Source organism: Pseudonaja textilis, chromosome 6 (genome assembly GCF_049901715.1).
Source record: "Pseudonaja textilis isolate UNSWEBS1 chromosome 6, rPseTex1.2, whole genome shotgun sequence".
NCBI lineage: Eukaryota > Metazoa > Chordata > Lepidosauria > Squamata > Elapidae > Pseudonaja > Pseudonaja textilis.
This window is the reverse complement of record NC_141995.1, coordinates 57,589,206-57,604,031: the sequence shown is the minus strand read 5'-3', so window position 1 is coordinate 57,604,031 and position 14,826 is coordinate 57,589,206. Positions and strand designations below refer to the sequence as shown.

General features: G+C 38.4%; 1 protein-coding gene across 4 annotated transcripts in view; it reads left to right on the top strand.

Annotated features, from left to right (window-relative positions):
* Positions 1-14,826, top strand: part of LOC113435673 (bifunctional heparan sulfate N-deacetylase/N-sulfotransferase 3) — a 71,870-nt gene that overhangs the window by 47,260 nt on the left and 9,784 nt on the right. For all 4 annotated transcript variants that reach the window (XM_087936660.1, XM_087936658.1, XM_087936659.1 and 1 more), the window contains exons 7-8: positions 10,345-10,527; positions 13,597-13,693. In XM_087936660.1, coding sequence (XP_087792786.1) covers positions 10,345-10,527; positions 13,597-13,693 — 280 coding nt within the window. The remainder of the gene's footprint in view (positions 1-10,344; positions 10,528-13,596; positions 13,694-14,826) is intronic.

Genomic DNA, 14,826 nt, shown 5'->3' with positions numbered 1-14,826 from the left:
AAGAGGGATACATAACTAAAACAGAATACCGATAAATAGCCTTCTGCAAAGACAAAGTCAGGCTCAAAATGTACTAAGAATTGCAACAAATGTCAAAAACAATACTTAAAAATTTATTTCAACATATAAAAACAAAAAACAAGTCAAGGAGACAGTGAGTGCACTGCTTTTGATAGCTTGAACTACTTTCTCCTTTTGTGTAAAGACAGATGCAATGAATGAATTAAGCAGTTCCTCTTTCTCCCTGCTACTACCACCATCACCTGCTACTACCACCATCACCTTGATACATCTAATCCAACAAAATGCAATTCAATGGTGAGAAAAGTAAGGATTTACACTTGGGCAAGAAAAACCAAATGTGTATGTGTTTGTATTAGATAGTTCCTGGCTCAACAGCAGTAAGTATGAGAAGGATCTAGGTGTCCCAGTGGACAACTACTTAACGGTGAATCAGCAGTGTGTTGAAACTGCCAAAAAAGCCAATGCAGTCCTAGGCTATATCAAGAGAGGGATAGACTCAAGATCACATGAAGTGTTAGTACCACTTTATACTGCACTAGTAAGACCACACTTGGAATACGATATGCATTTCTGGTCACTATGATACAAAAAAGATGTTGAAACTCTAGAAAGTATGGAGAGAAGAGCAACAAAGATGATTTGGGAACTGGAAGCTAAAGTGTATGATGAACGCTTGTGGGAACTAGATATGTGTAGTATAACGAAGAGAAGGACTCGGGTGTTATCATAGAAATCAACCAATATTTGAGGGACCAGAAATGAGTAATGAACACTACCTACTTTGCTTTACTTTGGACATGACAGTTGACAATATATTTCATATCTTACTACTTCAGGAAATGCTGACTGCCATTGTGGTATTTCTTTCTTTTCAAGTAATTTTGATAGCACTGCAGGTTTTCTGTGATTAGCCTTCCTTGTGGATCCACTGCTAGTATTCTCTGTGTTAAGCATTTGTTCTCTGCTCTTACTGGTTTCTTCCTTGGGATTCTAGAATGTAAGGAATTTAAGAGTGTGAACTTTTTTGCACAGCGGAACAGTTGCTATAATAGTTTTGTTACATTTATTAGAAATGCCAAAAATTACACAGGTCATTGTGTATATTTAAGCTCCAGCAATGCTAAAAGTCTTGTACATAGTTAATCCGTTGATGTAAAAGACCATGACTCAAGGAAGTGACCAGGCTGAAAGCATTGAGGATAATGTCTAACTTAAGAAATTTACATCCAGAGGCTGTGTAGAATCTTCAACCTGTTGATTCAAAATGTTTGCTGTACAAGTAATCCATGTTAATCATCTCCCTCAGAACCTATAAGCAAAGGAATATTTTTTAAAACAATGATGCAAAGTGTGTTTTCACTGCATAAATATCATTTCAGTAAGGTTTCAACTTAATAACAAACATTAAATTATCTAAAAAATAAAATGTGAGATCCAGATAGTATTTCCTTTTGTCAAGTCTAACTTTTTGAATACCGTATGTTCATGAAGTATTTGGATTTATTATATAATTATACAATGTTTCTGACATACTGTCACTGCCTTCTTTTTAATCCTCAAGAAAGTTTGGATGGAAATTTGAAATGAAGTTAATAATAACCTATTTGCAATTGCTGCTGAGGTTAATAAAAAAAAGTTTCCTGTTCGATCCCAGTAAATACACGGGTGGTATTTTTGCATGCATGTATCTATTCTGCTTTGATTTAGATGCCAATGCTTTCTAGCCAGAGTTGGTTTCTACTCAAAATAGCAAGCAGTCAAATATAGCCGTTTCTAAACAATAATTTGTTCCTGCAAAACAGTTTACATGCCTTAATCTCAATAGTAATTTATCACAGTAGCCTAACTGAAGACACCACAATTCTGTTGTCCTTGGAATCTTTTGCTAAATATTTTTGTGTAGATACTGGAAAAAAACGTTGTCATCATTTTTCATGCCTATGTTTTATCTGTAAATTTATAACAGTTGGAAAACTACTGCAATGAAAATATTTGAAATGCCTTTCTGTACTGCATATGAATGCTGGTAGACTGCATTCCTATATCTGAATATCAGTGGTTCAGACAACAATCAGATAAGCAATTTCAGACTAAACTATGCCTACAGAAAACCTTTATTCCACCCCTTTATCAGTCTAGTGTTCAGCATGCCAATTTACGAAGCAGCAGGGTTTAAAATAGGAAAACAGATAGGAAAAATTATTTTAATCATCCCTGCTTACTTCAGGAAGCTAATTCACAGCTCAGTCATAAGGTTCTAACCATTGACTCCCAGGTTAGAAATGTCTACTATGTAAACAACTCACAACCATCCAGGACCCCTAAGAGACCCATTAAGTATTGGTTAATTTGAAAGGCAGGAAGAAGTCTGGGAAAAATATCAACTTTCCCGATATATTTAGACTTCAGTGGCTAGACAATTAGCTCTTTTGGATTATAGTCCATTTTGGTCTCATCAAGAGTTTTTGTCTCTGTGAGTTTTCCTCCAAGTCAAACAAAAAACAGAAAATTTGAATTAAGTGTTTAGACGTTAAAAATGTATTGCCAAACTTAGATGTGACATCCCTATAAGAAGATATTTTAGGATAATAGAGTAACAGAGTTTGGAAGAGACTTTGGAAGATTTCTAGTCTGGAAATCCTATTCCATTTCAGTCAAATGGTTGCCCAATATCTTCTTAAAAACTACCAGTGTTGTAGCATCCACAGCTACTGGAGAAAAGTCATCCCGCTGATTAATTGTTCTAACTGTCAGGAAATTTCTCCTTAGTTCTTGATTGCTTCTCTCCTTGATTAGTTTCCATCCATTGCTTCTTGTCCTGGCCTCATGCCTGAAGGATATACATGAAATATTTTTAATCTTATGGCATCTGTTCCATAAATTTCAAGTTATTAATTATTGCAATTGGAATCTTTTAAGAATGTCATGCTTTTCTGAGTGCTGAATATTAGATTCAAGACTGGATTTTTAAGATGGATTCATTTGGGACTTAGTAATATCAAAAACACCGACTTGGTGTGCATTTTGTTTAGATTCACATTGTCATTTAAATATAAGATTATCAAGTATAAATAACTTACAATAATAACCCCAACCCCAATTTATACTGGAGTGCTTTTAACTTTTATAATTCCAATAGGAATTTAGATACAGTCATATGACAAGGCTTAAATGACCAGTGATGTTCTTTCAAGTTTTTTGCCACATGTAAGTCGGGAGTCTAGATTTGTGCACCAACCTGAATCAATCTGATAAATTAGACTTCCTCCTGTCCCTATTGTCTTCCTTCCTGTCTTTTCATTGCTCCTGCATACCTGTGACTCTCTTACCTTTGCCTTTGACTTTAATGGATTTTGGTAACAAGCTTGGTAAGTTGGAGATTTTTCCATATATTTTTATTGCACCTGCACACTTCCAAAATCATTTAGAAGCGTAATTAAGCTTTTCTATAATGCCAATTTGATTTTCTAGTCTTCAGTCTTCCGGTACTAGTAATCTCTGAGCTCCTAGCCAGTATCTTCACTTCTTCTTTTCAGGCACCCACTACCAATCTTTCTATTTTTTTCCCCCCCAAAATTTGAATTCTTCTGTACTATTTCTTCTTCCTAAGCCCGTTCCCTACTGTATGTATATATAGCATATACATATGCAGGTCTTAATGTGTTCGGGTCTTTTCCCATGTAAGATTGAGAGAATCTTGGCGCCGTTTCAATGAGGTCCCACTCGCCATCTTTTTTTCTTTTTTTTTAAGAATAGAAGAAGAACTTTATTGTCATTGTACAAGTATAACGAAACTGTGGATGCAGCCCAGCGATTGTTCGCAATACAATAAAACCAAAGCACTTAAAAATGAAGATAAGAAAAATAGAGTGCCCACGTCTCCATTTGCAATTTGAGAGTACAATATCTACGAATATACACAAAGTATACATCCAACACTGACTGTAACGCTTAGCCGAGTATAATACACAAGAGATGGATTGTACTGTAATATGTTATTATACATCTGAATGGGGTATTGAGATTTTACATCTTTTCACATCTCAATAAGGTAGTGACTTGTGTTTATTTGCGGTTCGGATGGCCCAGGGAAAGAAACTTCAGGCTGGTGCTTTCTGTTGTAGTTGAGCAATGAGAGGCTAGACCAGGGCTAGGATGCAACAAGACTTTATTGTAACAATAAAGGACTGAACGTGTTAGCCCTGCCTGGAGCAGGCTCACAGCGATCAGCGGCTGGCCGGACCCTGCAGCTGGCTTTTATAGCCGGCTGTCGAGGGAGGCCAGCCAATGAGGGGCAGCAAACGCCCCCACAGCATGAACGGACCTGGGTGGGACTTTGGCAAGTTCCAGGGACATAACACTTTCGCTTTGTGCTTGTGTGTGTGTGTGTGTGTGTGTGTGTGTGTATATATATATATGGTATTCAGCTTTGTTCGGGTATTTTCCCACGTCATTGTAGTTGTGCTTTTAAAGTTGTAGCAACGTTTCGGCAGAATCTCATCTGCCATCATCAGGCTTCTGTATTGTGTTCAGCTGTGAGAGAAGACAAACACAATACAGAACAAAATACAGAAACCTGATGATGGTAGATTAGATTCTGGCGAAACGTTGCTACAACTTTAAAAGCACAACTACAATGACGTTGGAAAATACCCGAACAAAGCTGAATACCATACATGTAAGTACCCACGAAAACTTAAGAAAACGTGTGTGTGTGTGCGTGTGTGTGTGTGTGTGTACACATATATATGTATATACATACAGGGGTGAACTTCAAAAATTTTAGCAACGGATTCTCTGCCCAGTTGGTGGGTGGGTGTGGCCATGGTGGGTGTGGCCTAGTTGGCTTCCTGTACCCTGGGAGGGTTTGCACTCCCCGGGCTCCGGAGGCTTTCCTTGAGCCTCCAGGAGGGCAACAATGGCCTCCTCGGGCTCTGGAGATTCTCTGGAAGGTCCATTTCCGGCCTTCCTGAACTTCCGGGAGGCCCTCTTTTTGCCCTTCCTAAGCCTCCATGCGCACCTTGCATCCAAAACAGGCCATGTGGGGACTCCTGGGAGGGGCGGGGTGGGCGAAGCTAGCCAGGAGTGGGATTTGGAGGTTCTTCAAACTGTGCAGAATCTTAGCTCCTGAACCCCTGGAAACCCCCAGCAAGCCTATTCTTGTATACATATATTCAGGCAGCTTCTCTAAATCCGCAAGGCCCATTATTCTTTTCTTTGCATATATTTCTGGGATCAGCTTATACACCTCACAACAGTTGATTGTTAAATTTGCCTGGCATGTTACAAGGCCTCTGAGCACAATATCTACTGTCTGATCAGCTGTTTGGCATCTAATGGCACAGCATGACAGCAAAATGGATCAGCACTATTGATGAGGCCTGAGGCACTGGAATATGCTGCCTATTAAAATTTTACTACCACATTACTTCCTGAAACTCATACCCTAGATACAACAGTCAGTGTGGCTTCTTACTCTCTTCCTATATGTTCAGGGCTAGCTCATGATGATAAAGCATGTGCAATTAATTTTTTTTTTTACCGCATTGACAGGTGTCAGCTAGCAGCCTTGTTAAGGTTTGTGGACTTCTCTCAAGAGAGAGATTAACAAATAAATCTCCCCCCTGGCATTATGTGACCAAATTGCAGGATACTTTGCCGATAAAAATAATTAGTTTTGTCTTATCCTTGAATCTGCATGGACAGATATGGTAGAAAGGGAAATATATTGCAGAGTTTCTGTCACTCCAGGTGGCATCCATGTTCCACTTAGCTTCACAGATGGGGATTAGGGATGAGATCCAAGAAGTGATTAATGCCTTTTATTGCAAGAGAGGTGCTTTTTGACTCTTAAACAGGGCCCTTCTTAACAAGTTCTTTCTCAATTGTTGTTGCCATTTGGCATCCAATCTATCCGATCTATCCTTTTGAGGAGTTCATGGAGATTTCCAGGGTTCTTTATCAACCAGGATTGCTCTGGGTTGCTCTAAAAAAACCCTGACCTGGGTTGCTCTAAAAAAAACCTGGAACCCACAATTGGCACAAGTGGAAGAACCTGATAGTTGACAGCTGACAAGTGCCAGGAGCATATTACATAAGTGCTCAAACCCATATATCAGGGGTATCAAACTGACGGCTGACGGACCAGATGCATCATGCGTAGGCCACACCCACTCCAGCTCTGTGAAGGCAAAAAACTGTTGATACGTCACATGACATCAATGTGACACAGGGAGTTTGATACCCATGCCATATATATGGATCACTGATAAGCTTGTGACTACAATTCACAAGTTCTTGTTTCGACCTAAAATGTAATTTCACCTTAAGAAACCTTGAGGACCATCTTCTTCAGTCAGAATGAACACATCCAATGGATACACTAGAGGAAATTTCTGTGATATAAGGACCTGAGACAAAAAGTAGGATATTTTTCTGTTGTAGCATCAACATTGTACAAAAGCTTCCTTGTAGTTATTAGATTCTCCCCATCTTCCATCACTGTCCTTTTAGAATGCAAAAAAAGACAAATTATTTCAAAGGGCCTTTGGGATTTGAACTTTGTTTTGCTGATATGTCATTCATGTCAGGTTGTGTATTCCACTGTGAAGTATTAATTTAGAATGACAGGTTAAGGCGTGACTTTAACTGAAGTGGTTTCAGCTTTAACCATGGCCATTTTAATGTTTATAGTTACTGTGGGTACTATATTATACATATTGTCATATTATACGTGTTGTAAGCAGAGGTGGTATTCAGCAGGTTCTGAGCAGTTCTGGAGAACCGGTAGCAGAAATTTTGAGTAGTTTGGAGAACCAGCAAATACCACCTCTGACTGGCTCTGCCCCCATCTGTTCTCTGCCTCCCGAGTTCCAGCTGATCGGCTGGGTCTCCTTTTGTTGCCCTGCACAGGAGAACGAAGCTGGAAAGCAGGTTAGTGGGGTGGGGAGGGAATGGGGATTTTTACAGTATCCTTTCCCTGCCACGCCCACTAAGCTACGCCCACCAAGTCGTGCCACGCTCACCAAGCCACACCCAAAGAACTGGTAGTAAAAAAAAATTGAATCCCACCACCGGTTGTAAGTGCTATGTGTGGGTGTTATAAATCATAATGAAATTTGCTATGTTTAATAATAAACTCTACATATTAAAACATTATTATCATCATCATCATTGCCTCAGAATATGATAAAGATTGCCACTGTCATTGTTCCAAATTACTTGACCCTATGGGAAGGCTACTTAACAGGACATTATCACTGCATAAATTTGTATATGATTTTAAGGCACTCTTATTCTTTTTTGTCTCTTTGATCTCTGGTGAGCCATGACAAGAGCACCATCAATTTATTATAGGAGAAAATTGACAATCCAGTCCTACTCTTTGGCTCTTAGATAGCAACTCTTCAGTTGGCATCTGTTGTGTCTCTATCTACCTATAAGCCTCGTACCCCTATTAGGATTTGCACAGTTCTGTTGTTTGGGGGGCCTGGATTGAAAACAGCCTTTAAAAATACATGAAGAGTATTGCTGAAGAGTTGCTGAAGGAAGAGAGGAGTTTTTGAGTTCTTCATATCTCTCTACTGCGAGGAGATATATCACCGGACTGATATTTGTAAGTGTACTGACCTCTCTTTTTCAACATTGGAATTTGCAAATGAATAATCCCTGGACGGACTAACGATATCTCACATATTCTGCCTGCCTGCCTGACTGCCCTGCAGATCTTGCTAGGGTGTATCCCTAACATTTTTAATATAATTTTATTAAAATTTTTACCTTAGAAAACTAGGGAACATAAAGGAAAAAGTTGAAAAAAGAAAAAAAATATGAAAGAATCAAAAAAGTGTGTGTGAGAGAAAAATACACCTAAACATGCAATTTCCTATGTTCATTGCAGCAGTTACAAACATGGTAATGACCATTTCCAGCCTCCCAAATTAAATATCATTGTTTCCTTCTTCCCGCAAAGAAAAGGATTGCCTTTGATCAATAAATCCCAAAATCACCCATTCATTTTTATTCATTTTCAGCAAAAAAAAAAAAAAAAAAGTCCATAAAGAGTTTTCAGTATTTTAAAAAGCAATTGTTGCTCCATCCTTAAAAATATTGGTATGTTTTCTTGTAAGACTTGTTTGTATCAGGGTAACTTTTGTGAAAGGGATTACCTATATCTGTTTATCATTAGATATATCCAATAGTTGTGAACCATAGAGCTGTGAGTAAGGAATGCTTTCGCAAACAGCTCCCTTTTATCCTCAGGCATCGAGAGCAGTGTTTTCTGTTATCCATCTTTAAAAAATGAATTCCTGTCACCAATTTAGGCAAATATATTCAAGCATAGCTAGAAGACTAATTCATTATTCTGTCACTTTGTAAGTCTAATGGAGCAAGAACAGCTGTTGCAAAGTCTCTGAATACCTAACATTGAACTCTTTTGAGTAATAGGATGGCAAAATCAGAGACTCTACAAAGTGTACACAATGCCAAATTAATTGGAAAATAGATGGTCTGAAAGTTAAACATACTCCTGTGGCCTGTAAACATTTGTTCTGCATCTAAAATAACTTTGTTATATTTAATTGAATGGATTTTTTGCTTCCAGCCCATGAATGACTCTTTAAACATGAATTATTTCACTTTTTAAAAAAATACCTTGCAGCGTTATATGATATTACTTCTGTTCTTTGTGCACATTAAGCAAAATGTGATGTGACTTTAATGCCACAATTAGTCTCAGGACAAAAAAATATGTCAGGAAGATGTTGAACAACTTGAGAATAGCTTAAGGCCAATTTAACTTTGTTTCTCCACAGTCTGCTATAACTGACTTATTTCAATTAATTAGTGGTGGGTCTTATTTTTAAAAAGAGAATTATTACTACCAATGTTTCACAACTCTGAATGCAGTATAAAAGAAATTAGTATCATCCAATCTATCTTTATTAATTTGCAATGTTCAGTTATAAAATCCAGGCAATTATATATTTTTCATACTTCTTGTTATGTTGCTTTAGAATCCAAAGGCCTGATGGCCACGTATGAATAATCTTCCACATTAGTTTTAGGCCCATATTAAGGAACTAAATGTGGCTGTAAAAAAATCAAGCTTATATTCCAGGGAAATTTTCCTGTCTAGTACCTTCAAAAATAACAGTTCAGTTTTTTGTCTGCTTATGGTTTAAGGACTAATTTTTTAAAAAATGAAAATGTAATATATGTGGAAGAGGATTTCTTGCCTAAAAAGAAAATTCTTCCTTCTCAACATAATTATAAGTTTGGCATTCGGTTGAGGAATTGTGTCTTTCTCTTCATCATTAGAGAATAATAAATAATTTACTCCAAAGCTCCAAAGTTTATGAGAGTTGAAGTCCACACATCTTAAGACTCCCTATTTTGAAAAACACTGAGAACAAGAACTACAGAACAAAACAAAGAAAAATCTTAGGTTTATATTGGTTGGCTTAATCTGTTTGTTTTGCTGCCCAGTTCTTTGGAGAGCATTTCCTTAAAAAAATTGAGGGGGCCAATGTCTTTTTGAATCGGCTTTATTGTTAGTTCATTTTGATTAATATATTGTTTTATTTAGTTGTATTAGTTTTGTTATTTTAACTACATTAAATGCATTGGTTTTATTCTTGCTCTATTGTTAACAATTAGAGATATTGATGATTCATGATATGTCAATAACAACAATAATAGTTATACATTTTTAAATGTTCAGTTGACTGAGTTTCATGTTTAATGGATAAAAGAAAATGATGATAAATAACAACAACAACAACAACAATAATAATAATAATAATAATAATAATAATAAATGACTTTAATTCCCTTCTGCCAATACTTGTGTTATGATCAGTTGTATCAACTTCTGATCAAAAATGATTAAGTGGCTTGCAGATTTCAGAGTAAAACTTATTTTATGGATGAGATAATAGTTGGCTTTCCATACTGTCCCATTTTAAATAACAGCTTAAAATATTCTTGTTCAGATGCCTCTTAGAGGAATTAGACTTCCTTTAAAATGAATTCTTAATTACTCACGTTTTTATTATTTAGTTTATTATTTGAACTTATGCTTATTGAATATTATTTTTGATATTTGTTGTGCATCCTTTTGGGCTACTTCAGATAATAAGAAAAATAATATCATCCATGATATTTGAACTGATTGATCACCAATACTTGTAAGTGTTAAGTAATAGGAAAAAGCTTAATGCCTTATTTTTATGGAGCTCAGTTTAAAAAGCAACCAAATTTTTCATGTTGCTTTACTGCCATCTAGTGATATAATAAAATGTGCCTTTTGTCTTTAAGATCAGTATTTTTATGACTCACCTGTCTAATTATGGCAATGACCGATTGGGTTTATACACCTTTGTCAATCTGGCCAATTTTGTTCAAAGTTGGACTAACCTGAAGTTGCAGACTCTACCTCCACATCAGCTGGCTCACAAATACTTTGAACTATTTCCAGAACAAAAGGACCCACTGTGGCAGGTAAGACATGCAGTGCAAGAGTCCTGTCATTTTACCTGCTGTAAATTTTAAATTTAACATAGGTAATCCAATCTTACTGAGGTAAAGGATGTAATATGTACGTGATAAAGAATGAGGTGCCTGACTACAAATTTTGACAACATCAATATGAATAGTAATAATACTGAAAAGGTAACATGAAAAAATGAAATAGTATTCTATGGTTATATCAATCAACCAGAATAGAACTGGAAGAGATCTAATCCAACCTTCTGCTAAAGCACGAGGCCCTGAGCCCGTTTCTACCGGTTTCACTTTCTTACTTTGTTTCAGTATTTCTTTAATGTTATATCCACACAAGTTCATTCAGAAACAGGATGCTTTCCGTTTTGTTTGAGCTCAAGTTTTTGTCAAAAGGTGGCACTTTCCATTATACAAAGTCTTCACCCTTTTCCCCTATTTTTTTATTTAGGGTTTTTCGAACCTCAATATTCCAGCACAGTCCAGTCTCCAATTTGTAAACTTTATTATTATTATTCTTTGACAATCTTAAGTCCAGCTTTATTTTATGCCTGTTTATTCCCAAAATATTTTAGTCCAATTTAGTTAAATCGTTAGTTCTGGCTTCTTCCTTTCCCAGTTCGAAGTCCTTCTTAGCTGTCAAAAATATTTTCTTTTCTTTTTTCCTGTCCCTTTGTAATTTCGCCACTCACTTTTCTTAAAAATTCCATGTTACCTTAATCCCGGGGTACTTTTGTTTACTTGTATTGCCCAGTTGTCCTGGTTCAGATGTTATCCACCTCTTTCTTCCCTCCTGCACAAATCTTAATCCAGCTGAGTCCTCCTCTTCGGGGTGGCCATCTTAAATCACCTCTGCAGTCATCTTCGTGGGGGGGAGATCAAGCCCAGTGGGGGGAGATGCGGCTCACCTCAACCTGGCTTGAGGCTTCCTCTTACTCCGCTGTCCCTCCAAGGCAGCTTCAGCCCCTAATTGTAATAATCGGGGCTCTCTAACGAAAGAGCATGGACCATAGCCACAGAGAGTCGTGATCTACGGTCCATCAGCAAGGAGGCTCCACCTTCTTCCTCTATGTCTGCTGATGTTTTTGTCCACCCGCCCACACAGGCTCTACTTGACCTTTATTTCCTGCTTTTTCAACTTCAGCTGCCTTGTGAGGCACAGCTACAGTTAAAAAAGCAGGAAAAAGAAGCTTTTTGAAAGGCTGCTTCTCTGCACACAGCATGCTGATGATGATGTATAGGCGCACGCCAGCAGTGTGCAGGGAAGCACATCGTAAATGACCGAACCTCATAAATAACCGAACTGGTAGTTAACCCTGTCGGATCCCACCCCTGCCCGTGATGGCGAACTTATGGCATGAGTGCTGGAAGTGGCATTCAGAGCCATCTCTGCGGGCACGTGAGCCGTTGCCCCAGCTCAGTTCCACTGCGCCTGCGTGCATGTCTCCCATCAGCCAACTGATTTTTGAGTATCTGCCACTCATGCATGGGGGGGTGGGGTGCATGCGGGAGACATGTGTGCATGCTTGGGATGGGGGGTGCAGGGGGGTTGTGCACGCATGCTCAGAGGGCATGGGGGCGTGGGGGGTCACACGTACCGTGCATTATGGGTGCAGGCACACATGTATATGCATGCATGCACTTTCAAAAAGGTTAGCCATCACCGCCCTAGGCCATTTAAGACAAGAAGCTGTCCAGTCTCTTCTTAAATGCGTCCAGTGATGGAGCCACCCACAACATCTGAAGACAAGCTGTTCCACTAGTTCGGAAGTTTCTCCTTAATTCTAGATTGCTTCTCTCCTTGATTAGTTTCTTGTCTTGCCTTCTGGTGCTTTGGACAATAAGTTGAAGTCCCTCTTCTTTGTGGCAGCACCTCAAATACTGGAATGCTGCTATCATGTCACCCCTTAGTCCCAGGGGTGGGATTCAAATTTTTTAACAACTGGTTCTGCGGGTGTGGCTTATTTGGTGGGCATGGCTTGGTGGTCATGTGACTGGCTGGGTGTGGCCAACTCAATATCACTCACATCGAGGCATGCATCTCCTCACCTGGCCTCCTGACTGTGGGGATGCTGCAACAGTCGTAAGTATGAAAAATGGTCATAAGTCACTTTTTTCAGTGCCATTGTAACTTTGAATGGTCACTCCATACAAGCAAAGTAGCAGCAAAGGAGGGGAAAAAAACTCCAGAGAAGTTCCTGAGACAGGAAGTCTAGTCCTGCCAAGAATGTCATAAGGATTAACAGAGAGGCAGTTTCTGTAAGCAACACCAGAATGTTTCCTTCCTGCCTTCCTTACAGGATTAGGCCAGTAATTTATTCTAACAACCAGTTCTCTGAACTGCTTAGAATGTTAACAACCGGTTCTAGCGAATAGGTGCGAACCGGTAGAATCCCACCCTTGCTTAGTCCTTCTTAATCACAATAAGAAACAATTTATCTTACACAAAGTCTTTGAGCAAGGGAAATCTTCAGGAAGAAAGATTTTAACAGCAGTAAAGGGAACTATTGGAAAGTGTTATTTCAGTCTTCTAAATTATGCAAAGTCCAGGTACTTTGACATTGCTCCTCTTAGATGACTTAGCCAAAAGTGGAAGTTGTAACATATCTAAAAGTGCACTTTACAGAAGGCAGATATATCAGAAGAACTCGCTATAGCATATATCTTTGTGTAACTCTCAAAAACTGTTCTTAAATCAAAGCTTTAAATATTAGATTTTAATATTTAATATCTTAATTATTAAGAAAGTATCATGCAATTTAGTGGCATACTCCTGAATAATCATGTGAGAAAGATAAATTATTCTACTATCATAATAAAAATAAGCCACGGATTATAGTTAGATTATAATAAAATAAGCCCGTATTTTAATTGTAAAGGGATAATATGATTAATAGCAATATTCATTTTTATTTTTCATAGATTAATAAGTTAAGACTTATTGCTTACTATGGTAGATGTATTTGGCTTCTGTATTTTCTTCAGTATAACATGTGATTCATGTCATGTAGATTAGTGACAAAAAAGCCCTAAAAATTAATATAGGATTGTTTTTTTCTCTCCATTTAGAATCCTTGTGATGACAAACGACACAGAGATATCTGGTCTAAAGAAAAAACTTGTGATCGTTTACCAAAATTCCTGGTTATTGGACCACAAAAAACTGGTAAAAACTTTATATAAGTTTTAAATCAAAAATACAAGCATGTGGCCTGGGATCATATGTCTATACCTTTTTCATAATTCCCATCTCCCAAGATATGTGAAGCCAAAATGTTTGGACTTTCTCAGTTATTTTTGAAATTGGGATGGGAGCAGCAGAATCTCAATGGATCCGTAATGGAACATGAAACTCCAGTGGATTCTTGCGGTGCCTTCTTTGGGCTGTGGCATGCATGGTGTGGTTTTTGAAACCACAGCCGTACTGTCACCAGCTTCTTTAAGCAAGAGCCATGGTCTAGGACATGGGTTTCAAACTTGCGGTATCACATTGATGACATTTCGTGACCTTTTTCCCATTGGTGGAGCTGAGGTGGGTGTGGCCTGTATGTGACGCATCCGGTCAATGGGCCACCATTTTGACACCCCTGGTCTAGGTGGACCTCCAAATTCTGCACCAGCTGAACCAGAAAGAGCACCTCATCCAGAGTCAAAAATGACATATTTTCAGCGCCTGGGATGGAGGCAAAAAAAGCCAAACTGCTTCATCTTTCCAGGGTTGAGTGTTATCCTTTTGTTTCCTTTTAGACAAAAAAATCTTAAAGCAATGCATCTTGATTTCTTTTCCCATGCAGATGCTGCTTGATTAAAAGTCAAAGAAAACTTAGTCAAAAGAAATTTGCTTTTGTTCGTCAAAGAAAGTTTTTTTTATACATGTTTATTTTGCTTTAAAATACTTTGTTTTGCAAGGTCCAATCTGGGTTGGTCATATAACCTCTGGTCCCAAGGACAGACCCAGGGGTGGAATTCTACCGGTTCGGACTGGTTCTATAGAACCAGTTTTTATGATTCTACGCAGTTTGGAGAACCGGCATATTGTGCCACTGGCTGGCCCTGCCCCTCTCCGCCTTCCCCACCCCTCCCAGTCAGTCCTTATCGCGCATGCACAACATCACACGCGTGCCCGACATTGCTGATTGCGTTCTTCCTCGCCCAGTCATTCTTTAAGGTATTTCTTTTTTTTCCCCCTCCCAACGATCAGCTGTTCCTATGATCAGCTGTGCCAGGATTCCCCTGCTGTCTTACTGTTTTGCCCAGGAGGCTTCCCTAAGGCAAAAAATGGGGGGCGGCAGGAAGGCA